Source organism: Sphaeramia orbicularis, chromosome 22, assembly GCF_902148855.1.
Source record: "Sphaeramia orbicularis chromosome 22, fSphaOr1.1, whole genome shotgun sequence".
NCBI classification, from domain to species: domain Eukaryota; kingdom Metazoa; phylum Chordata; class Actinopteri; order Kurtiformes; family Apogonidae; genus Sphaeramia; species Sphaeramia orbicularis.
In genome coordinates, this window is record NC_043978.1 from 6694917 (window position 1) to 6718749 (window position 23833).

Here is a 23833-nt window from a genome sequence, read left to right on the forward strand (position 1 = left end):
TATATATATATATGTATACATATATATATGAAACAGTATGTATCTCTATTAACAGTATTAACAATATGTATTTTCTATAAAAACAGTATGTATATCTGTGTAAAACAGTATCTACATCTATATAAAAATAGTGCATTCATTTTTAATAAATACTGAATAAATATTACGTTTTTATCACAAGACAGAAGATTATTGCACGGTTATACTTATTGCACATAATTCACATGTGTAGGATCTGTGTCACAGCAACAACACAAATACATTTTTTTCTGTAATTATAACTAAATTTAGGCACTTGGTGGTTAAAACTATGGTGTTTCTGGTAAATATACACGCGCTGATGTGCTTTCTTACAGGTAGTATCAATCTGGCGGTCAAAGCACAGATCACAAACCTAATCAGTCAACCTGAGTTCTAATTCACTAGGATGATGATTTTTCATGACCCTGCAGTTGGTAAATATCTGCAGACCAAAAGGATCAGGGTTCAGACTGTTATCTGGTAAAATATGAGCGGCTTGATATGGATACTACAACCTCTGGCCTTAACCATGACGCTGGCTTTAGCTGGTTCATAAGGGACTCAGAGACTTCATAAATAATTGTACATTCACAGCATTAGTGTGTATTACTATTACTATTAGTTCTGTTATGTGTCTCCAGTCTCACCGGTTCTTTTATTTCTGCCTCCACCTGTCATTATATCAGCCAACTTTTATTTCCGAAGCTAGGGCCATTGCTTTTGTAAATCTGAGCTGTGGGTGTTTTTTTTTTTTAATTAATGATTGACATCTCAGGGTACATAGACCTCAAGTGATTTCTCAGAGTTATGTTGAAACTAAAAAGATGCCTAGGCCTTGATTTTTAATAATGTGGACATTAACAACCATGTTAAATATCCAAAATGTCTTTTGGAATTTTGAGAGTAGCTTAAAATTCTATTGAGGTTCTGGGCCTGTATTGCCAACTAGTAGAGAAATCATCACAGATCCATTTATTTTGGTTGGATTTTTATAATTTTTTCTGTGGAATGAGTATATTGTTTGGTGAAAAGAATGGCATATTGGCTGATGTCATAACTTGGGGGAAGACTTCATTACCAATGAAGTAAAGTTGAAAATATTGGAAAAAAGTGAGAAATGCCTAATTTTTTCGCATTAAATGGAGCCAAAATCATGCAGAAATGTGTTTTAAGAATTATTTTTTTCATTGAAGGTTGTCACCACGTGTTTTTGCATCTGGAATGCGTTTATTGACAGCTTACCCAGCCCACTGAGGATTGAAGGAAAATTTTCATTTTTCAAAATTTATATCAAAAAATGAGGGGTACATACACTAACAAGGCCACAATTTTTTGCAATATTCCAGCAGAGCAGACCCTCCAATTATTGGTCCTTAGGATCAAAATTAACGAAAAAAAAACCACAAATAAAAAGTATGGCAGACCATGTCAGGTTCAACCCATTTTATTGAGCTTTTGATACTTTGGCTTCCTGACTATGGGTACAAGACCCAGATGTTTGGAGAACTCATGAGGTTCACGTTTCAGACCTGGACAAAGACCGGATCCAGGTATTCGATGGACATGTCCAAACCCAGATCTTCCACCTGAAGGAGCTGATGTCATGTCTGTGATGACATCACAGCTGTGGGCGAGGTCACATCACAGCTGTGGGCGTGGTGACATCACAGCTGTGGGCGAGGTCACATCACAGCTGTGGGCGTGGTGACATCACAGCTGTGGGCGTGGTCACATGGATGTGCTTCTGTCTCTGGTTTTTGTGGTTTCGTCCATTAAACTTCCATAAATAAAAGAACAGGTTTGAGTTACTCGTGAATTCTAGTTGTTTCTGTTTGAAACTGAGAACTGAAACGAAAAGTACAGATGAAAAAGAACGAACTGAACTAACAAAGGACAGATCCATGAGGACAGAGACAGAGGACAGAAAAGAGGACAGAGACAGAACAGAGACAGAACAGAGACAGAACAGACACAGAGGACAGAGACTACTACAAATACTAGTACTACCAGTGTATATACTAGTACTGGATCAGAGGAGGACAGTGTGTCCTAACTTCAGTCTAATCCCAGTCTATCCGAGCTGAACTCAGATCAGTCTGGGCCGTCTCAACACTAGTCTAATCCTAAAGGACAGTTGTCTTTGTCCTCTTCATTGTCCAGCGGGTGTGTCCCTCAGGGGGTGTGTCCTCTTGGTTCCGGTGGAGGACTGGACAGATGATGTGGACCATCTGTGGATGTGGTTCTGACTCCAGACTGACCCAGATCCGGGTCTTTTTTTTTCCTGGCTCTTATTTTGAAGGTCTGAACCGGAAAAGCTTGTCCTCATTGTTGCTTGGAACCCTCCGGGGGCGGGGCTCCGTGCAGGGGGCAGGGCTTCCCCATCGCGGACCGGCTGTTGGTCAGTCCGGTCGGAGCCTCCGGAACGGCGGCAGGAGGACGGAGCGGACCCGGATCTGAGGGTCCATATCCCTCCGAGGACCCCGGACGCGCCTAGACCCTCTGAGACCGACACCTGAACCGACTGGTACCCGGTTAGCGGAGCCGGTCTGAGGTTTTTGTCCGTTAAACCACCGGTTGATCCGGATTTAGGAGATCCAGGTCCGGCTTTTAGACCCAGGTCAGTGGGACCGGCTCGACCCGGGTTCGCGTCCTCGCAAGCCGGAGACCATGAGCCACTGAAAGCCTCCGCAGACCCCGACTCACCGCGGAGCTGAGGCCGGACATGCCGCTGTCGGCGCCGGGCAGGAGGGCGGCGGAGCGGCGGAGCTCGATCCGGGAGCGGATGGAGGCCGCGGCGTCGGGGGTCGGGGAGCTGGACTACCTGCGGCACCGGCAGGAGCTACTGGTCCGGGGCGGCGCTGGAGGAGCGGCCGAGGGAGAGCTCCGGTCCTGGTTCCGGTTTGCTGCTGGAGGAGAACATCCTGCTGCTGAAAAAACAGCTGGTAGGTCCTGACCTCTGACCCCGGACCCAGAACCGATTCAAGTGTGTGTGTTTGTGTGTGTGTGTGTGTGTGTGTGTGTGTGTGTGTGTGTGTGTGTGTGTGTGTGTGTGTGAGGTCAGAGGTCAGGGGATGAAGCCCGGGTCACGTGTCTGTTGAAGGACGAACCGATCATTGACGTCATCATCGATAATTGATTGATTCGTTTCAGTCAGAGACAAAAAACAGAAACAGGGTTTAGAGTCGAGATGGTGGACCCAGAACCGGGACAGGGTCAAACACCTGTGGGTGTGGACAGGGTGACTGACCGCTGGAATAACCAATAAAAGCTCAAACTGACGGGGGTGGGGGTGGGGGGGTAGAACATGTTCCAGACCTGATCCAGAACTGAACTCAGTGGATCAGAACCAGGTTTTAAATTGGACCAGAAGAACCAGACCATCAAAGTCCAGTCCTGCTGCTGGTTCTTGGTCGAAACCAAACCCAAAGGACCCGTTTCCATCTGGATCCACGGAGTCGACTGCTCACATCATTGATTGGTGATTACAGCAGTCAATCACATGTGGAACCCCGCCCCATCTCCCCCGGTCTGAACCAGATTCTGGTTCCTCCTCCTCATGTGACCCAGGTACCGATGAAGAACCCTGAGAGTGATTCCTTAAAGAGGTTCAGGTCCGGTTCAGTTTCCGACCCATTTGGAGGTTCAGGTCCAGTTCAGGTCCGAGCCATTCGGAGGTTCAGGTCTGGTTCAGACTGGACCCATTTGGAGGTTCAGGTCTGACCCATTTGGAGGTTCAGGTCTGGTTCAGACTGGACCCATTCTGAGGTTCAGGTCTGGTTCAGACAAGACCCGTTTGGAGGTTCAGGTCTGGTTCAGGCCTGACCCATTTGAAGGTTCAGGTCTGGTTCAGGTCTGACCCATTCAGAGGTTCAGGTCTGGTTCAGACTGGACCCATTTGGAGGTTCAGGTCTGGTTCAGGTCTGACCCATTCAGAGGTTCAGGTCTGGTTCAGACTGGACCCATTCTGAGGTTCAGGTCTGGTTCAGGTCCTCCAGCCCGTTTTCAGTTTCAGTAGCTGGCGGTGATGGGGGTCACATGGACTCTCCTGGTCCGGACTCTGCTGGTCCAGACTCTGCTGGTCCAGACTCTCCTGGTCCGGACTCTCCTGGTTTGGACCCTGCTGGTCTGGACTCTGTGTACCACCTCTGATACAGATCTTGATCCAGGTCCAGGTCTGAGTCCATCCAGAGCCTTTGATAGAACACAGTTACCACACTTCCACAGATTCCTGTTGTAAAACATGTCAGACCAAACATGGACGTCCTTCCTGGTTCTGGAGGCGGGGTCAATAGTTCCTCCATTCAGTGTACCACCGTCTGAACCCATTATTTTGTATTTGTGCTGATCTACCAACTCCAGCTCTAAGGTGATCAGATATAGTCATCTTTGTATTTCCTGTATTAGTGACATTTCTGTTGTAAATTCTGTTTTCTCTGGTCTGTGTTGGCATTTGGATCCATTTACATCTGATCCAACGGTTCTGTTGGATTTTCAGATGTAGTCCTATAGTTAGATAGTTGGACTAGTCCAGCTGATCACATGGAACCACTAGAACTACAATGATAGAGGTTCTAAGGAACCACTAGAACTACAATGATGGAGGTTCTAAGGGACCACTAGAACTACAATGATGGAGGTTCTAAGGGACCACTAGAACTACAATGATGGAGGTTCTAAGGGACCACTAGAACTACAATGATGGAGGTTCAAAGGAACCACTAGAACTACAATGATGGAGGTTCTAAGACAGGGGTGTCAAACTCATTCTAGTTCAGGGGCCACATTAAGACAAATTTGAAGTGAAGTGGGCCGTACCACTGAAATAATAACATAATAATATATAAACAATGTCAACTCCAAACTTTCCTCTATGTTTTACAACGAAAAAAGTAAAATTATGCAATGAAAATGTTTACATCTACCAACTATTCTTTAAAACAATGCTAATAACATGAACAAACTGAAATTTTTTAAGAACACTAAGTGCAATTTTAACAATATTATCCTTCAGTTTATCATTTATACATGTAAATTACAACTCACAGATCACAGTGGATCTACAAATACACAAAACATTTAATAACAGGCAGAATATTGGTAAACTAGCACTTCAGACATGTCAGAATGTTCATATTTGTTCAGGTTATTCAAGTTTTGGTGAAATTATAGTTTGTTTTAGTGTAAATGCAGTAAAATGACATGAGAAAAATTTGGAGTTGTGTGTATTTGTAGGTTATTATGCTAATACTTTACTGATCTGACCCACTTGAGATTAAATTGGTCTGAATGTGGGACCTGAACTAAAATGATTAATATCTTCAGTGTAATTTTTGCGTTTCACAAATTCATCCCAGGGACTAGACTGGACCCTTTGGTGGGCTGGATTTGGCCGCCGGGCAGCATGTTTGACACCTCTGTTCTAAGAGAAGGGACCAGTAGTCCAAATGTGGTTCTGTGGGTTTGATTGGAGTTGTTCTGTTGAACCTGCTGGTGTTGAGTTCAGTTTGTCAACTGGTGATTTATAGGCGATTTATTGTTGATTTATGGGTAATTTGTAGGTGATATATTGGTGGTTTATTGGTAATTTTTTTGGTAGTTTATTGGTGATTTATTGGTGGTTTATTGATTGTTTATTGGTGGTTTATTGGTGGTTTACTGGTGATTTACTGGTGATTTATTGATTGTTTATTGGTGGTTTACTGGTGATTTATTGGTTGTTTATTGATGGTTTACTGGTGATTTATTGGTTGTTTAGTGATGGTTTATTGGTATATTCCTGTTCGTCCGTTGCTTTGTTCTTTCTTCAGTTCAGTCTGGAATTCAGCACATGACCTGCATAACACGCATGTTTTCCGAGAGGGGGAGGGGCCTGTGTGTGTGTGTCGTACAAACAGTTTAAAGGAACAGACACTGTTTTATTTCATTAATTCATTGTTTAAAGCTTTCACCTGAGTCTGTTCCTGTGACCTTTGACCTCTGACCTGGGGGGGTCATGGGTTCAGATGTGGTCTGGGTTCAGGTGTGGACTAGGTTTAGATGTGGACTGGGTTCAGATTTGGACTGGGTTCAGATGTGGACTGGGTTCACATGTGGACTGGGTTCAGATGTGGTCTGGGTTCACATGTGGACTGGGTTCACATGTGGTCTGGGTTCAGATGTGGACTCAGTGGTTTTTCTTTGTCCAGAACTGTCTTCGTAGACCTGATCCTGGTCTGGGGTCTCAGCTCCAGGGCCTGGACCAACAGATCAATGACCTGCGATTGGACGATAGACCGTCACATGACCCTCTGGAGACGGACAGCAGACCCAGCTCAGGTAAGACCAGATCCAGCACCTGGAAGTTCTCCTACATCTGTGTTGGTTTGTGTTCTCCTAAACATGTGTGTTGGTTTGTGTTCTAAAAATGTGTGTTGGTTTGTGTTCTAAACATCTGTGTTGGTTTGTGTTCTAACCATCTGTGTTGGTTTGTGTTCTCCTACATCTGTGTTGGTTTGTGTTCTAAACATCTGTGTTGGTTTGTGTTCTAAACATCTGTGTTGGTTTGTGTTCTAAACATCTGTGTTGGTTTGTGTTCTCCTACATCTGTGTTGGTTTGTATTCTAAACATCTGTGTTGGTTTATGTTCTAAACATCTGTGTTGGTTTGTGTTCTAAACATCTGTGTTGGTTTGTGTTCTAAACATCTGTGTTGGTTTGTGTTCTCCTACATCTGTGTTGGTTTGTATTCTAAACATCTGTGTTGGTTTGTGTTCTCCTACATCTGTGTTGGTTTGTGTTCTAAACATCTGTGTTGGTTTGTGTTCTCCTACATCTGTGTTGGTTTGTATTCTAAACATCTGTGTTGGTTTGTGTTCTAAACATCTGTATTGGTTTGTGTTCTCCTACATCTGTGTTGGTTTGTGTTCTAAACATCTGTGTTGGGTTTGTGTTCTCCTACATCTGTGTTGGTTTGTGTTCTAAACATCTGTGTTGGTTTGTGTTCTCCTACATCTGTGTTGGTTTGTATTCTAAACATCTGTGTTGGTTTATGTTCTAAACATCTGTGTTGATGTTCCGTGTTCCAGGGTTCTTCGACCTCAGCGACGCAGCATCCGGTTCTCTGTCCAACTCGTCCAACTCTGTCTTCAGTGAATGTTTGTGTTTGACGGCCGACGCTGACGGAAGAGTACCGCCCACGGGTAAGAACAGGACCATTACCATGGAGACCATATCCCAGCAGTCATTTGGTCTGGACTGAGGTGAACCAGGACCAGGTGTAGAACCAGGTCCAGTTGAATCTTTAAAAATCATTTCAAACTACATAGTTTCTTTAAGTTAACGTTGATGTGATGGTTTTCATATTGGACACATGTTAGACAAATGGTGGACACATTATTGGACAGATATTGGACACACATTGGACACATTATTGCACACATAGTGGACACATATTGGAGACATGTTGGACATGTCTGTGCTGGTCATCTTCAGTTTCAGTTTCATTTGATCCTGTTGTGTTTCCATGTTTGTTTGACGTCCAGGTCCTTTTCTCCATCTGCTTTGTCCTCAGATGAACTCGTCTGTTGTCTGGACTGTGACGATCTGGTTGCGGGACTTTGTGAAGACTCATCCTCGTCCTCTTCAGTCCGCCGCTCACTCTCAGCTCCCCATCCTTCATCTTTAGACTCTGCCTCCTCTGATCTCCAGTCCAGGTTTCAGTGTGATGTGTACTGCTACCCGAGTCCTCTGCATGCCGTGGCGGTCCAGAGCCCCCTGTTGCTGCAGGTCCTGGGTCATGGAGGGTGGACGAGGGTCGGGGAGACCGCCTCAGACCGTGGACCCCTGAATCCTCCGGTTCCTCTGGTTCCTCCGGTTGCTCAGAACTCGTCATGGCTGACCCAGAAGAGACTTGATGGATACATCTATAACCTCCTGCAGCGCCGCCCCCAGCCCATCAGGACCAGCAGACCCAGGACCAGCATCGGCACCGACCCAGCAAAGAGCGTCCTCAGGCAGGCCAGTCTGTCTGCAAGGCAGATGTCTGGATCTGGGTCTGGTTTTGGGACCTCGTCTCCCCTGAGGCAACGACCTGAGGAAGATAAAAATGAGGAGCAGCAGATCCAGAAGAGCAACACAGACCTGATCCAAAGTGGTTTAAAGGTCACCTGCAGCAGGACTCGGACCATCCAGAACCAGGTTGACATGAACAACACGACTCTGAAGATGAAGAGGAGCACTCGACCTCCTCCTTCTACGACTCCAACCAAAGACGTCAGAGAGGTCGATGGTCCTTCAGCGTCACCTGAAGACGTCCAACCACCATGTTTACCTTCTGAGGACAGAACCTCTCAACCAGGACAGAAAGACAAAGGTGAAAGTCCAGGGCTGGAACCCACTGGTCCAGGTTCTTCTTCCGAGAGCCAGGATGAAGCAGGAGGAGGAGGGAGTCACATGGTCAATGCTAAGAGCATCCCTACACAGTGGCAGAACGCAAAACAATGCGGTAAGAATGTAAAGACAAAGGCAAACCGGATGTCGGACCCCACTGACATGGAGAACCCCGGCCACCGATCCCACCTTAGATCCACTTCAACAAGGATTCGGACGTCAGAAGAACAAGGCCATGTCAAAGTCTCCAGGAGAGCGTCAGGTGGGTCGTCAGGGCGACCGTCATCCAGACTCAAACGCCTTCCTGCGTCAATCCCAGAAGACCAAGTGATGGACAAACACAATGTGCGGTCAGGTGTATCCAGGCACCGTCACCATGGAAACCACCGCCACCACCATGGCAGCCACCGTCACCATGGAAACCACCACCACTACCACAGCAGCCACCGTCACCATGGAAACCACCACCGTCACCATCATCATCCTCGTCGTCATCATCACAACCAGGACCAGGTTGCGGTCGTCGCCAAACCGAAGCACAAATGCAGCGACTACTGGCGGTTACGAACTGTCGTGGATGTCCCATACGATGAGGCGTTCAGGCGTGCCCGGCGTTGTCAGAGAAGGGAGAACATGTGCCTGAGCAGTCCGTACTCGTACATGGCGGGAAGCAACTCGGAGTACTCGGCGGAGTGCGCGTCACTCTTCCATTCGACTGTTGTGGACACGAGTGAAGACGAGAAGTCCGACTACACGACCAACTGCTTTGGAGACAGCGAGTCCAGCAGCGATGGAGACGACGTCGAAGAGAGTGCCACGACCAGCAACATCGAGGAGAGAGGAGGGGCGGGTTTGATGAGCAGGGGGCAGGGCCAGATGGGAGGAGGCAGTAGAGCCGAGGTGACGGAACAGGAAGTGACTCAAACAAAGGCCTTTGTGAAGATCAAGGTGTCTCATAACCTGAAGAAGAAGATCCTCCGGTTCCGGGGCGGATCGCTCAAACTCATGACGACCGTGTGACACGATGCTGATGACATGATGGAAGTCTGATGTTCAGGTCCCGCAGGAGGCAGGTCCTGAACCTGCCACACCCACCTGGTCTCAGAGACCGTCTTCTCATGTGACATTGAATCCAGTGGCGGCTTTGGCTCATCTGAAGGTTCTGGTTCTAGTCGTGGGTTCCTGACTCTGCAGAGGTCTGAGGTTCGGTTGGAGTCCCTTTGATCTGGTCTTCATGGACTGTTTCTGTTCCAGGTTTAGGACCAGAACGTCTACAAAGATGTGATTGAAAAAAACCGTACCTGCTAGTGTATCCCAGATTAGTTTATACAGGGGTTGGACAAAATAATGGAAACACCTTCACCTCAAGATGATAATGCTCCAATCCATACAGCTAGAATTGTTAAAGATGGCATGAGGAACATTCTAATGAAGTTGAGCATCTCGTATGGCCGGCACAGTCCCCAGACCTCAACATTATTGAGCATTTATGGTCAGTTTTAGAGATTCAAGTAAGACGTCGATTTCCACCGCCATCGTCTCTAAAAGAGTTGGAGGGTATTCTAACTTAAGAATGGCTTTAAAATTCCTTTGGAAACAATTCACAAGTTGTATGAATCAATACCTCGGAGAATTGAGGCTGTAATTGCCGCAAAAGGCGGACCTACACATATTAAATTATATTTTGTTGATTTTTTAAGGTGTTTCCGTTATTTTGTCCAACCCCTGTATGTGAAGGTGTGGAACCGGGTTCTCCTCACCAGAGCCAGAACCATAGGTGCTGGTGCCTTAACAGAGGGGTTCTTTCCTGAACCTTCATGGTCTCGTCTTCCTCCTTTTAAAGTTTGTTCTGTGTCAGTTTGAACACATACCATATGAATGTGGAACCGTAAATGGAACCTTCTGTTTGTACCAAGGTGACGGTCTGGGTTTCACCAATCGGATCGGTCGGTCCACGTCCACCTGTCTCTGACCTGAGGATAGAGGACGTTCTAAGGCCGGTTCTAACCTTGGACTTTAGTGCCGTTGGTTCCTGATAGTTCTGTGGTTGGAGTTCTGTGGTTCTCCAGAGGTTCTTGGGTGGATTTAATGATTGAACTTTGAGACACTGCAATGTTTTTATATTTATAATCCAGTGAACTTTGACCTTTTCCAGACACGTGGAAGTGCTTGTTTTTTTATTCATTTTGTTATTTTTGATGAAAGTTATTTAAAACTAATATATTTGTGTGTTTTTGTTTTTTTTTCAGGTTCAATGATGCGACATGTTGGTGTTTTATTAAAACGTCACTGAAACTTGGTCCACATCGTTTTATCTTGATTTAACAAAGATTTTCTCTTCAATAAATAATGAAAACAATTTCTGACTCAAAAACAAGAAGTTGATGTGAGTTTAATGAATTTGAACATTCATCAAATAAATAAATATAATATAAAATAAAGGAACGATGACGGAGGACAATCTGTCAGAACCCAAACAGACTGATTCTATAGAAATAAGGGGATTCTTCCTCATTAATGTCATGAATTTTACTTCAACATAAAGAAATCAAAAACTCATTATGATGTGAAAGAATAATTCATCCAAATTTCTGCAGATTTTCTGATCAAATCAACTCTTCGTCGATTTTATTTCGATTTGACCTGATGATCAAACAATTATCAATAGTTTATTATTATACGATATGATGAAATCATCATAGTAATGACAACAATAATAATAATAATTATTATTATCATTAATAATAAGACTTCAGCTCTAAATGTAATGAGATAACTTATTTTGATGTGGCACTATATGAATAAAATTTGACTGATTGATTGACAGCTAAACCCATGTTAAACTACAGCTATGTCTGTTTTTTAGCTTCATGTAGAAATAATGACTTTTATCTGTTCTGTTGTATTTATGATGAGAATCTATTGAGTTCACTGAAGGGTATTTGAATGAATGCTGCTACATTAGCTGATGTTAGCTAATATTAGCTGATCTGCTACATTTGCAGATGTTGGCTAATATTACCTAATATTAGCTGATCTGCTACATTAGCAGATGTTGGCTAATATTAGACGATGTTAGTGGATCTGCTACATTAGCTGATGTTAGCTAATATTAGCTGATATTAGCTGACCTGCTACATTAGCTGATGTTAGCTGATATTAGCTGATATTAGCTGATCTGCTACATTAGCTGATGGTGGCTAGTATTAGCTGATATTGCCTGATCTGCTACATTAGCTGATGTGGGCTAATATTAGCTGATATTAGCTGATCTGCTACATTAGTTGATGTTGGCAAATATTAGCTGATATTAGCTGATCTGCTACATTTAGTTGATGTTGGCTAATATTAGCTGATATTAGCCGATCTGCTTCATTAGCTAATGTTGGCTAATATTAGACGATGTTAGCTTATCTGCTACAATAGCTGATGTTAGCTGAACCAGTTAGCATATAAATGGCAGTCTGGTGTGTGTGGTGTGTTCAGGGATAGTCTGGTGTGTGCAGTGCGTTCAGGGACAGTCTAGTGTGTGCAGTGTGTTCAGGGACAGTCTGGTGTATGCGGTGCGTTCAGTGTCAGTCTGGTGTGTGTGGTGCGTTCAGGGACAGTCTGGTGTGTGTGGTGCATTGAGGGGCAGTCTGATGTGTGTTCAGGGACAGTCTGGTGTGCATTCAGGGACAGTCTGGTGTGTGTGGTGCATTCAGGGACAGTCTGGTGTGTGTGGTGCGTTCAGGGACAGTTTGGTGTGTGCAGTGTGTTCAGGGACAGTCTGGTGTGCGTTCAGGGACAGTCTGGTGTGTGTGGTGCATTCAGGGACAGTCTGGTGTGTGTGGTGCGTTCAGGGACAGTCTGGTGTGTGTGGTGCATTGAGGGGCAGTCTGATGTGTGTTCAGGGACAGTCTGGTGTGCATTCAGGGACAGTCTGGTGTGTGTGGTGCATTCAGGGACAGTCTGGTGTGTGTGGTGCGTTCAGGCACAGTCTGGTGTGTGTGGTGCATTGAGGGGCAGTCTGATGTGTGTTCAGGGACAGTCTGGTGTGCATTCAGGGACAGTCTGGTGTGTGTGGTGCATTCAGGGACAGTCTGGTGTGTGTGGTGCGTTCAGGGACAGTTTGGTGTGTGCAGTGTGTTCAGGGACAATCTGGTGTGCGTTCAGGGACAGTCTGGTGTGTGCAGTGTGTTCAGAGTCAGTCTGACCTCTGTTTCGGTTCTGTTTGGAGGTTTCATTCTTTGGTTTCATTCGTCCGTTTCCTGGAACAGAACAGATAAAAATAGATCGGTAGATTTCCCAGGTTGCACTGCTTCCAGGACGGAGGATGAGAGGTGTTAGATCATGTGTGTGTTTTGTGTGTCTGTGTGTACATGTTGTGTGTTCACATAGAGGTCAGCTGTCATTGATGATGAATGTGTTCACACACTGCTGACGGTGTGTGTGTGTGTGTGTGTGTGTTCAGTCTCTGTGGACTATGAATTTCTACAGCTGTGTCAGGTCTGCTCCTCCTCTTCATTCACACACATGCACGCACACACACACACACACACACACACACACACACACACACACTGTAGTGTAGATCTGTGTGTGATAGATTGGTCCTGAGGCCACCTCCCACTCAGACGCCTCCACACGGTTACTATGGAAACAAACTGGATGACAAACACACAACAGGAGCAAACACAACAACAACAAGAGCACCAATAATAACAAGTGGTTCCAGGCACAACAAACCCCGCCCCTACACATGTAGTGTAGCTTATTTCAACATGAGGTCATGAATAGTGTCCAGAGAACACACCACTGTGATCTGGAGTGTGAACTGGACGCATGATCAGCTGTTTATATGTATGTTCTGTGTACACATGATCAGCTATTTACATGTATGTTCACACCGCATCAAATACCACACACTTAACAGTTAGGGTTAACAGTTAGCGGCTAGGGCTTCGGTTTTGTGGCTAGCAGTTAGGGTTAGGGTTAGTAGTTAAGGTTAGGGTTAGCAGTTAGGGTTAGGGGTTAGTGGTTAGGATTAGCGGTTAGGATAAGTGGTTAATGGTTAGCGGTTAGGGGTTAGGGTTAGTGGTAAGAGTTAGTGGTTAGTGATTAGGGTTAGTGGTCAGGGGTTAGGGGTTAAGGTTAGTGGTTTGGGTTAGGGTTAGCGGTTAGAGTTAACGGTTAGGGGTTAGGGTTAGTGGTCAGGGTTAGGGTTAGCCGTTAGGGTTAGTGGTCAGGGTCAGGGTTATGATTAGTGGTTAGTGTTTAGGGTTAGTGGTTTGGGTTAGTGGTTAGGGTTAGGGGTTAGTGGTTAGTGATTAGTGGTTAGGGTTAGTGGTAAGGGTTGTGGTTAGCGGTTAGGGTTAGTGGTTAGGCTTAGTGGTTAGGGTTAGTGGTTAGGGGTTAGGGTTAGTGGTTAGGGGTTAGTGGTTAGGCTTAGTGTTTAGGATTAGTGGTTAATGGTTAGTGTTAGTGGTTTGTGGTTTGTGGTTAGTGGTTTGAGTTAGGGTTAGTGGTTAGAGTTAGGGGTTAGTGGTTAGGGTTAGTGGTTATGGTTAGTAGTTAGGGTTAGGGGTTAGTGGTTTGAGTTAGTGGTTAGGGATAGTGGTTAGTGATTAGGGTTAGTGGTTAGGGTTAGTGGTTTGAGTTAGTGGTTAGGGATAGTGGTTAGTGATTAGGGTTAGTGGTTAGGGTTAGTGGTTTGAGTTAGTGGTTAGGGTTAGTGGTTTGGGTTAGGGGTTAGGGTTAGTGGTTAAAGTTAGCACCAGGTTGATCGCTGTCAACCAGGCCACGCCCACATGCATCACATGACACTGGATCCATGCTTACAGACGTGTCCTTCATTTTTCAACATGAATCACCAGCACCAGACAGAACACAGATGGAAAGAGCAGAGTTCCAACCCAGCTGAAAACACGAACGGAACCAGAACCTCAATGTTCTGAATCACACACTTGAACTTGGATTCAGGAGGTTTGTGAACCTCAGGGACAGAACCTTATCGGACCTTCTGCATGCCCACTTGAACCCCAAACAGAACCTCTTCTACATCTCAAATATCAGCCCATAGTACCAGAACCAGAGCTGAAAACTAACAGACCATCTGAGCCGGAAAATGCTGGACCAAGACCAGAACCTGGTCACCCCCATCCACTGGTTCTGGTTCTGGTTCTGGTATGTTTGTCTCCTGTTGAACTGGTTTTGTGTCAAGAACAGAAATTAAAGCAGGCACCATGAAAACACACAGATACACACACACACACACACACACACACACATACACTGACACACACACAGCGATACACACACACTGATATACACACACACACACTGATAAATACACACTGATACACACACACTGATATACACACAGAAACACACACACACACACATTGATACATACACACACAGATACACACACACAGATACACACACTGATATACACACACTGATACACACACACACACACACACACACACTGATACACACACACTGATACACACACTGATACAAACACACACAGATACACACACAGGTCTGATCCTGCCCTGGTTTGTGCTGTGACTCCGCCCCCTGCTGGTCACACTCCATGTCTACAGTCTGGAGCTGGTCTGGGTCTAAGGAGGTCTGGGTCTGCAGGAGGTGGTCTGGGTCTACAGGAGGAGGTCTGGGTCTACAGGAGCTGGTCTGGGTCTGCAGGAGCTGGTCTGGGTCCACAAGAGGTGGTCTGGGTCTACAGGAACTGATCTGGGTCTACAAGAGGACGTCTGGGTCTACAGGAGCTGATCTGGGTCTGCAAGAGGACGTCTGGGTCTACAGGAGGTGGTCTGGGTCTAGGTGGTCTGGGTTCACAGGAGGTGGTCTATGTCTACAGGAGGTGGTCTGGGTCCACAGGAGGTGGTCTGGGTCTAGGTGGTCTGGGTCTGCAGGAGCTGATCTGGGTCTACAGGAGCTGGTCTGGGCCTAGGTGGTCTAGGCCTACAGGAGCTGGTCTGGGTCCACAGGAGGTGGTCTGGGTCTACAGGAGCTGGTCTGGGTCCACAGGAGGTGGTCTGGGTCAACAGGAGCTGGTCTGGGTCCACAGGAAGTGGTCTGGGTCCACATCTGGATCTACAGGAGCTGGTCTGGGTCTACAGGAAGTGGTTTGGGTCTACAGGAGCTGGTCTGGGTCTTCAGGAGCTGGTCTGGGTCTACGTGGTCTGGGTCTACAGGAGCTGGTCTGGGTCTAGGTAGGTGGTCTGGGTCCACAGGAGGTAGTCTAGGTGGTCTGGGTCCAGGTGGTCTTGGTTTCATCTCATGTTTTATTACAAATATTTCTCTGGTTTCTACGGCAACAGGCGACGACACAGTCACATGTCTGGACAAAACTAAACAAACACTAGAGGAGTTGGACAAAAGGTTGACATGGCAACGATCTCACACACACACATACACACACACACACACACACTGTACATGTCTGTGTGTTATTGTTGTGTGTGTGTTGTTGTGTGTTTTAGGGCGTGGCCTGTCTGTTCAGGGCGTGGCCTGTCTGTTCCAGGGTGGGGCTCTTCTTCTTATGAACGCTGCTCGTTCTCACAGTCTGAGTTTTTTCCCATCAGCCTCGGCGTCTCAGGTAAGAGCAGGTTGTGTGTGTGTATGTGTGTGTGTGTTTGTTTGTTTGTTTGTGTGTGTGTGTGTGTGTGTGTGTGTGTGTGTGTGTGTGTGTGCGTGTGTGTGTGTGTGTGTGTGTGTGTGTGTGTGTGTTTGTCTGGTAGTTCTAAACATGTGACCTGTATCCTGTTCACTTCGACCCAGACCAGGACCTAGACCTAGACCCAGACCAGAACCCAGACCCTTACCAGGTCACAGACCTATACCCAGACCCAAAACAGGACCCAGAACCTTACCAGGACCCAGACCAGGACTCAGACCAGGATCAAAACCTAGACCAGGACCCAGACCTAGACCATGATCAAGACCCAAACCCAGACCAGGACCCTGACCAGGACACAGACTCTTACCAGGACCCAGACCAGGACCCAGACTCATGGACTTGATGATTCACAGGGATAGAAACTGGTTTTCTGTTCAGACACAAAACCAGATCTGAAGGACCCTGTTAGTCTGATGAGGGTCTGGTCCAAGTCCAGGTCTGGTGTGGGTCTTGTCCAGGTCCAGGTCTGGTGTGGGTCTGTTCCAGGTCCAGGTCTGGTGTGGGTATGGTCTAGGTCCAGGTCTGGTGTGGGTCTGTTCCAGGTCCAGGTCTGGTGTGGGTCTTGTCCAGGTCCAGGTCTGGTGTGGGTCTGGTCCAAGTCCAGGTCTGGTGTGGGTCTTGTCCAGGTCCAGGTCTGGTGTGGGTCTGGTCCTGTTGTTGTTGTTGTTGTTGTTGTTGACACCATCCCTGAACAGTGTTTATGTTGTCATGACAATATATGATCTAAAAACTGATCTGAAACACAGTTCAGGTTCAGGTTCAGACTGAACCCACATGAATAAATTCTGGGTAAATTCACCAATATTTCAAAAGTTTAGTTGATAAAACTGTAGATTTTTAAGTTGTCGTTCCACAGCATTGTTGTTTGATTGTTGTTTGACTGGTGTTTGATTGTTGTTTGATTGTTGTTTGATTGGTGTCCGTCCGTACCCAGGGCACAGCAGAGGCGGGGTTGGATGGTTACCATGGTTACCCCACCCCGCTTTATTTGAGGTCAAACATTTGGAATTGCTTCATGGAGGACAGAGACTGGGTCATGTGACTGGTCATGGTCATGTGATTTTTGTGAGAACAGAAAACTACAACAGGAAGTTTACATCAGCTGATCGTATCATAGAAGTGTTACCATGACAACGGATCATATTAAACTGTTGAACTGAGGACACACCCTCTGTCCATGAGGACATGGGTGTGTCTCCTCCTGTTTATTGTCATCATGTTTGGACTTGTCACTGACTCCTTCTGTTTGTTCCTTTTTGTTTGTTTATTTGTTTGTTTGTTTGTTTGTTTCAGGTCTGACAGAAACACCATGAATGTGAGTCTGATTTCATTTCCGTGCTCATGAACAAACACCAGATAAACAACAAACATAACAAACTGATGAGAATGAATCTAAATAATTTATAAAAGAATTGACTGGTTAAAGGTTTTTAAAAAATCCTTATTATTGATGTTTTTTATTTCCATAAAGTCCAACAGTTACAGTTTACCTGTTTTACCTGTAAAATCGTCTGAACTCAGGTTATTTCTAATGTCCTGTTATTATGGGATGTTTCCGGTCTTTAATCCTCAGACTTGAATGTTTCCAGTTTTGTTTTTTTTTTGAAGTTCAGTTCAACTCCTTCAGTTTAGTCCTGGTTAAACTGTCAGTTTAGTCCAGGTTAAACTGACAGTTTAGTCTGGGTTAAACTATCAGTTTAGTCTGGGTTAAAGTGACAGTTTAGACTGGGTTAAACAGACAGTTTTAAACTATTTAGTCCAGACTAAACACACCTTCATACAGAACATTCCTGTGGTGTCTGTCATCGAACACACCCTGCTGCATTCAGGGACACCAATGGAAAAACAAACACACCTGAACACAGTCTGAAATGACTGAGTTCAGCAGCACCTGGTGGACAGGAAAGGAAGTGAACCAGAAGAGACAGCATTTAACAGCAGCTGTCTGTCTGTCTTCCTGTCTGTCTGTCTTCCTGTCTGTGTCCTCCTGTCTGTGTCCTCCTGTCTGTCATCCTGTCTTTCTGTCTGTCCTCCTTCTCTCTGTCTGTCCGTCCTCCTGTCTGTCTGTCTGTCTGTCTGTCCACCTGTCTGTCTGCAGCTCTCAGATGCTCTCGACGGGTTTTCCAGCAGTGGGAACCAATCAGGAGGCGGGGGTGGAGCCGTTTGGCCTGGACAACCACTCTCAGGTATGGATCTGAAAGAGGGCCAGGTGACCAGTGGGTGTGTCCAGGTGTGGTTACAGGAGCTTTTAGATCTGTGACAATGAACACAGTCAATAATCCATGAGTCCACACCTGAGCACCTGTAGAACCTGTTGACCCTGTAGGACCAGTTCCCACCACGCCCTGGTGCACCATGGGAAGGTCCAACCCACCACCAGGGGGCGGAGCCTAACCCACCCACAGGTCACCACCTGTTCTGAGGCCCAGGTACTAAGGCCCAGGTTCGAAGGTCTACGTTCTAAGGCCCGGGTTCTCAGGACTAGGTTCTAAGGCCAAGGTTCTAAGGCCCAGGTTCTACAGACTAGGTTCTAAGGCTCAGGTTCTAAGATCTCGGTTCTATGGACTAGGTTCTAAGGCCCAGGTTCTAAGGTCTAGGTACTTAGGCCCAGGTTCTAAGGTCTAGGTTCTAAGGCGAAGGTTCTAAGGCCCAGGTTCTAAGGTCTAGGTACTAAGGCCCAGGTTCTAAGGTCTAGGTACTAAAACCCAGGTTCTAAGGTCTAGGTACTAAGGCCCAGGTTCTAAGGCCCAGGTTCAAAGGTCTAAGTTCTAAGGCCCAGGTCTAAGGTGTAGGTTTTAAGGCCCAGGTTCTAAGGTGTAGGTTCTAAGGTCCAGGGTCTAAGGTCTAGATTCCAAGGTCCAGGTTCTAAGGCCCAGGTTCTAAGGTCTAGGTACTAAGGCCTAGGTTCTAAGGCCAAGGTTTTAAGGTCTAGATTCTAAGGTCTAGGTTCTGAGGCCTAGGTTCTAAGGCCCAGGTTCTAAGGTCTAGATTCTAAGGTCCAGGTTCTAAGGCCCAGGTTCTAAGGTCTGGGTTCTAAGGCCCAGGTTCCAAGGTCTAGGTTCCAAGGCCCAGGTACTAAGGCCCAGGTTCTAAGGTCTAGGTTCTAAGGCCTAGGTTGAACCTGATTTGGTTGAACCTGATTTGGTTGAACCAGAACCCCCCAGAACCCATGAACACAACCCACAACATGGTCCACAAAAGGTCCAACACCCACAATGCATTGCACCAACCCAGCAGCAGCACATGCCACCACAGGATACTGTCAGGGTTGGACAGATGAGTAGGACAAGAGCGTCCATAAATGTCTCCGGAGCTGGAAACAGATACAGAGATGGGTTCTAAGTGGAGAACCACAGATACAGATACGGGTCTGAAGTGTAGAACCACAGATACAGATACGGGTCCATAGTGTAGAACCACAGATACAGATACGGGTCCGAAGTGTAGAACCACAGATACGGGTCCAAAGCATAGAACCACAGATACAGATACGGGTCCGAAGTGTAGAACCACAGATCCAGATACAGGTCTGAAGTGCAGAACCACAGATACTGATATGGGTCTGAAATGTAGAACCACAGCATCTGTTGAGTCCAGCTAGAACCACAGAAGGACTTTGTGATTTGGTTGGACTACATTCAGACCCTTTTAAAGAGTCTGTAAGCTAGCAGTTAGCATTTGCCCAGGTGGTCTTCAGGTGGTCCAGGTCTGAAAAGGGTTCATTCATAATAGAACTTCAGTCTGGGCTGGAACCAGTGTTCTCCTAGATGAACTGGTGTCCATGGTTCTGAGGTTCCTCACACCAGGAGAACATGGCCTTAGTTTGGACCGGACCAGATGTTTGGAGGTTCTACTGGCGGTCCAATAAAGGTTTAGAATAACACTGGACTCACACCCAACCCAGACGGACCTGGTTCTGGATGGTTCCAGGTCCAGTCCAGTTCAACCATCATAGACCCTGGAGCTGCAGCTGACGTTCTCCATTCCACCACTAGGGTTCTTAAACAGAACCAGCCTTTAATGGACCTTCTACATGTTTCCAGGTCCAGTTTGGCCCGGTCAGCCACCGACCAATCCGGTGTGGTCTGGAGGAAACCCCGCCCAGCCCTCTGGACCTGGAGGGTTTCCTGGTCCAGGTCCTGGAGGATTTCCTGGTCCTAGTTCCAATTCTGGTCCAGGTTCTGGAGGATTTCCTGGTCCAGGATCTGGAGGATTTCCCGGTCCAGGTTCTGGAGGGTTTCCTGGTCCAGGTTCTGGAGGATTTCCTAGTCCCAGTCCCAATTCTGGTCCAGGTTCTGGAGGATTTTCCAGTCCAGGTTCTGGAGGATGGTCCGCTCCTCAGCAAAACTTGGTATGATGATGGAGCGATGGGGGTGGAGTCTTGGAAGGGATGGGTGTGGTCTGTGGATGTATAGGTGTGTAGTCTGGGGGTGAATAGGTGTGGTCTGGGAGTGGATGAGTTTGGTCTGGGGACATGTGGGCGGAGTTAACAGTTGTTTGTTGTTGACAGACGGTGCCCTTTCATCAAACTCTGCCCAACGGCGTCTTCAACAAACTGTTGATCACGATCGAAGGAACCATCAACGCCAACGCTGACAAGTGAGTACCAGCCCTGCCCACCTACTGTCTAGCAGCAAGGAGGACTAGGAAGTATTCTGTAGGATTATGTAGTATTCTGAAGTATTCTGTAGTATTATATAGTATTCTGTAGTATTCTGTTGTCTTCTGTAGTATTATGTAGTATTCTCTGGTCTTTTGTTGTATTCTGTAGTATTCTGTAGTATTATGTAGTCTTCTGTAGTATTTTGAAGTATTCTGTAGTCTTCTGTAGTATTATGTAGTATTATGCAGTCTTCTGTGGTATTACCGTATATAGTATTCTGTAGTATTTTGTAGTATTCTGTAGTATTCTTTTGTATTATGTAAAATTATATAGTTTTCTGTAGTATTATGTAGTATTATGTAATATTCTGTAGTATTACCTAGTATTCTTTAGTCTTCTATAGTCTTATGTAGTATTTTGTACTTTTCTGTAGTATTATGTAGTCTTCTGTAGTACTCTGTAGTATTATGTAGTCTTATGTAGTATTCTGTAGTATTTTGTACTCTTATGTAGTGTTATGTAGTCTTATGTAGTGTTATGTTGTATTTTCTACTCTTTTGTAGTGTTATGTAGTCTTCTGTAGTATTATGTAGTATTCTGTAGTCTTCTGTAGTATTATAGAGTATTGTGCAGTATTCTGTAGTATTCTGTAGTATTATTTAGTATTATGTAGTATTCTGTAGTCTTATGTAGTATTATGTAGTATTTTGTACTCTTCTGTAATATTATGTAGTCTTCTGTAGTATTCTGTAATATTATGTAGTCTTATGTAGTATTCTGTAGTATTTTGTTCTCTTCCGTAGTATTATGTAGTGTTATGTAGTATTATGTAGTATTTTCTACTCTTTTGTAATCTTATGTAGTCTTCTGTAGTATTTTGTACTCTTCTGTAGTATTATGTAGTCTTATGTAGTATTTTGTACTGTTTTGTAGTATTATGTAGTCTTCTGTAGTATTATGTAGTTTTCTGTAGTATTCTGTAGTCTTTTGTAGTATTCTGTAGTATTTTGTAGTTGTCTGTAGTATTACGTAGTATTTTGTACTCTTCTGTAGTATTATGTAGTCTTATGTAGTATTATGTAGTTTTATGTAGTATTCTGTAGTCTTTTGTAGTATTCTGTAGTATTCTGTAGTATCTTGTAGTTGTCTGTAGTATTACCTAGTATTTTGTACTCTTCTGTAGTATTATGTAGTATTATGTAGTTTTCTGTAGTATTCTGTAGTCTTTTGTAGTATTCTGTAGTATTCTGTAGTATCTTGTAGTTGTCTGTAGTATTACCTAGTATTTTGTACTCTTCTGTAGTATTATGTAGTCTTCTGTAGTATTATGTAGTCTTATGTAGTATTCTGTAGTATTTTGTTGTCTTCTGTAGTATTATGTACTGTTATGTAATATTTCGTATTTTCTACTCTTTTGTAGTCTTACGTAGTCTTCTGTAGTATTCTGTAGTATTTTGTACTCTTCTGTAGTATTATGTGGTATGATCAGGTGATGGATCAGGTGATAGATCAGCTGATGGATCCTTTGTGTGTGTCTCAGGATCACGGTGGATCTGTCCACTCATCGTGACCTAGCGTTCCACTTCAACCCTCGCTTCAATGAAGGCGGACGGCAGGTGATCGTCAGGAACAGCCGCATCGATCAGAAATGGGGGAAGGAGGAGCGGGATCTGAGCGCCTTCCCCTTTGCACCTGGGCAGAGCTTTGAGGTGAGAACATCAAATACGGGAAGGTGGTCTTCAGATGTGTGGTTAGGTTGTGCTCACAACTGTGCTTTTGTGGTGGCAGCTGAAGATCCTGTGCACCGACACCGGGTTCCGGGTTGCCGTCAACAACAGTCACCTGTTGGAATATCGACACCGGATCCACGACCTGAGATCCATCACCAAACTCAACATCTACTACGACCTGACCCTGTCCAAGGTCCGCATGGAGACACTGCCCTGAAACAGGACCAGGATCCACCTGAGATCTACAGGAGATCCACCTGAGATCTACAGGAGATCCACCTGAGATCTGCAGCAGATCCACCTGACATCTACAGCAGATCCACCTGAGATCTACAGGAGACCCACCTGAGATCTACAGCAGATCCAATTGAGATCTACAGCAGATCCACCTAAGATCTACAGGAGATCCACCTGAAATCTACAGGAGATCGACAGGAGATCCACCTGAGATCTACAGCAGATCCACCTGAGATTTACAGTAGATCATTAGTAGATGTCCTGCTAAATCTCAGAAGCTCTACACTATCCTCTGCAGATCTAATGCAGATCGACATCAGATCCACTCTCAGTAAATCTACTACACCAGATCTTTGTTGAATCATCAGTAGATCTTCCTCTACCCTGATGGAGATCCTCTTTAGATCTACAATAATGTTTTCAGATACTCAGAAGAGGAAATTGTACTGCCATAGATGTCAGTAGATCTTCTTTAGGTTTGTAATATATCAACAGCAGATCCTCAGCAGATCCTTAGTGGATCAACAGCAGATCCTCAGTAGATCCTTAGTAGGTTAGATCCCAGGAGAACCACTGTAGGTTTCCTGTAGATTCTCAGTGATCTTTAATAGAACCTCTGTGGACCTCCAGTAGATCTGTGGTAGATCCTCAGCAGATCCTCAGTAGATATGTGGTAGGCCTCTCAGCAGATCCTCAGTAGAGCCTTAGTAGGTTAGATCCCAGCAGAACCACTGTAGATCTCCTGTAGGTTCTCAGTGATCTTTCATAGAACCTCGGTGGACCTCCAGTTGATCTGTGGTAGATCCTCAATAGATCTGTGGTAGGTCTCTCAGCAGATCCTCAGTAGGTTAGATCCCAGCAGAACTACTGTAGATCTCCTGTAGATTCTCAGGGATCTTTCATAAAACCTCTGTGGACCTCCAAAAGATCTGTGGTAGGTCTCTCAGTAGATCCTCAGCAGATCCTCAGTAGATCTCCAGTAGATCTCTCAGTAGATCCACAGCAGATCCCTTGGTCTTTGTTTTGGTCTCTGTTATTTATCAGGTTTTTGGTTTAAATGAACAGACAGGGTTGAATCTGCAGTACTTCTAGTGTTTTCTGTACTTGTACTATAGTATCATGTACTTTATTCCATTGGTTGTAGGAACCTGTCAATCAAACCGACATCAGCTGCACTTCATTCACTTCC

General features: G+C 45.3%; 2 protein-coding genes across 2 annotated transcripts; both read left to right on the top strand.

Moving 5' to 3' along the window:
* Positions 1 to 2407: 2407 nt before the first annotated feature.
* dact1 (dishevelled-binding antagonist of beta-catenin 1) lies at positions 2408 to 9833 on the top strand. The gene is given in 5 exon segments (XM_030127472.1): positions 2408 to 2871; positions 2873 to 2963; positions 6207 to 6336; positions 7085 to 7198; positions 7570 to 9833. Coding segments are annotated over 5 exon segments (2301 nt in total). The 5' UTR covers positions 2408 to 2743; the 3' UTR covers positions 9408 to 9833.
* A 6111-nt stretch (positions 9834 to 15944) lies between these two features.
* lgals3b (lectin, galactoside binding soluble 3b) lies at positions 15945 to 23562 on the top strand. The gene is made up of 7 exons (XM_030127473.1): positions 15945 to 15993; positions 17368 to 17389; positions 18173 to 18260; positions 20118 to 20425; positions 20585 to 20673; positions 22218 to 22386; positions 22466 to 23562. Exons 2-7 carry the CDS (start codon positions 17384 to 17386, stop codon positions 22622 to 22624), a joined length of 819 nt encoding a protein of 272 aa, XP_029983333.1. The 5' UTR covers positions 15945 to 15993; positions 17368 to 17383; the 3' UTR covers positions 22625 to 23562.
* Positions 23563 to 23833: the final 271 nt, after the last annotated feature.

What these genes read in the sequence shown, in the direction of transcription:
- lgals3b (XM_030127473.1), top strand. An exon ending in CCGCTCCTCAGCAAAACTTG is followed by an intron (nt 20,426 to 20,584) that starts GTATGATGATGG and finishes TGTTGTTGACAG; the next exon opens with ACGGTGCCCTTTCATCAAAC. An exon ending in ATCAACGCCAACGCTGACAA is followed by an intron (nt 20,674 to 22,217) that starts GTGAGTACCAGC and finishes TGTGTGTCTCAG; the next exon opens with GATCACGGTGGATCTGTCCA.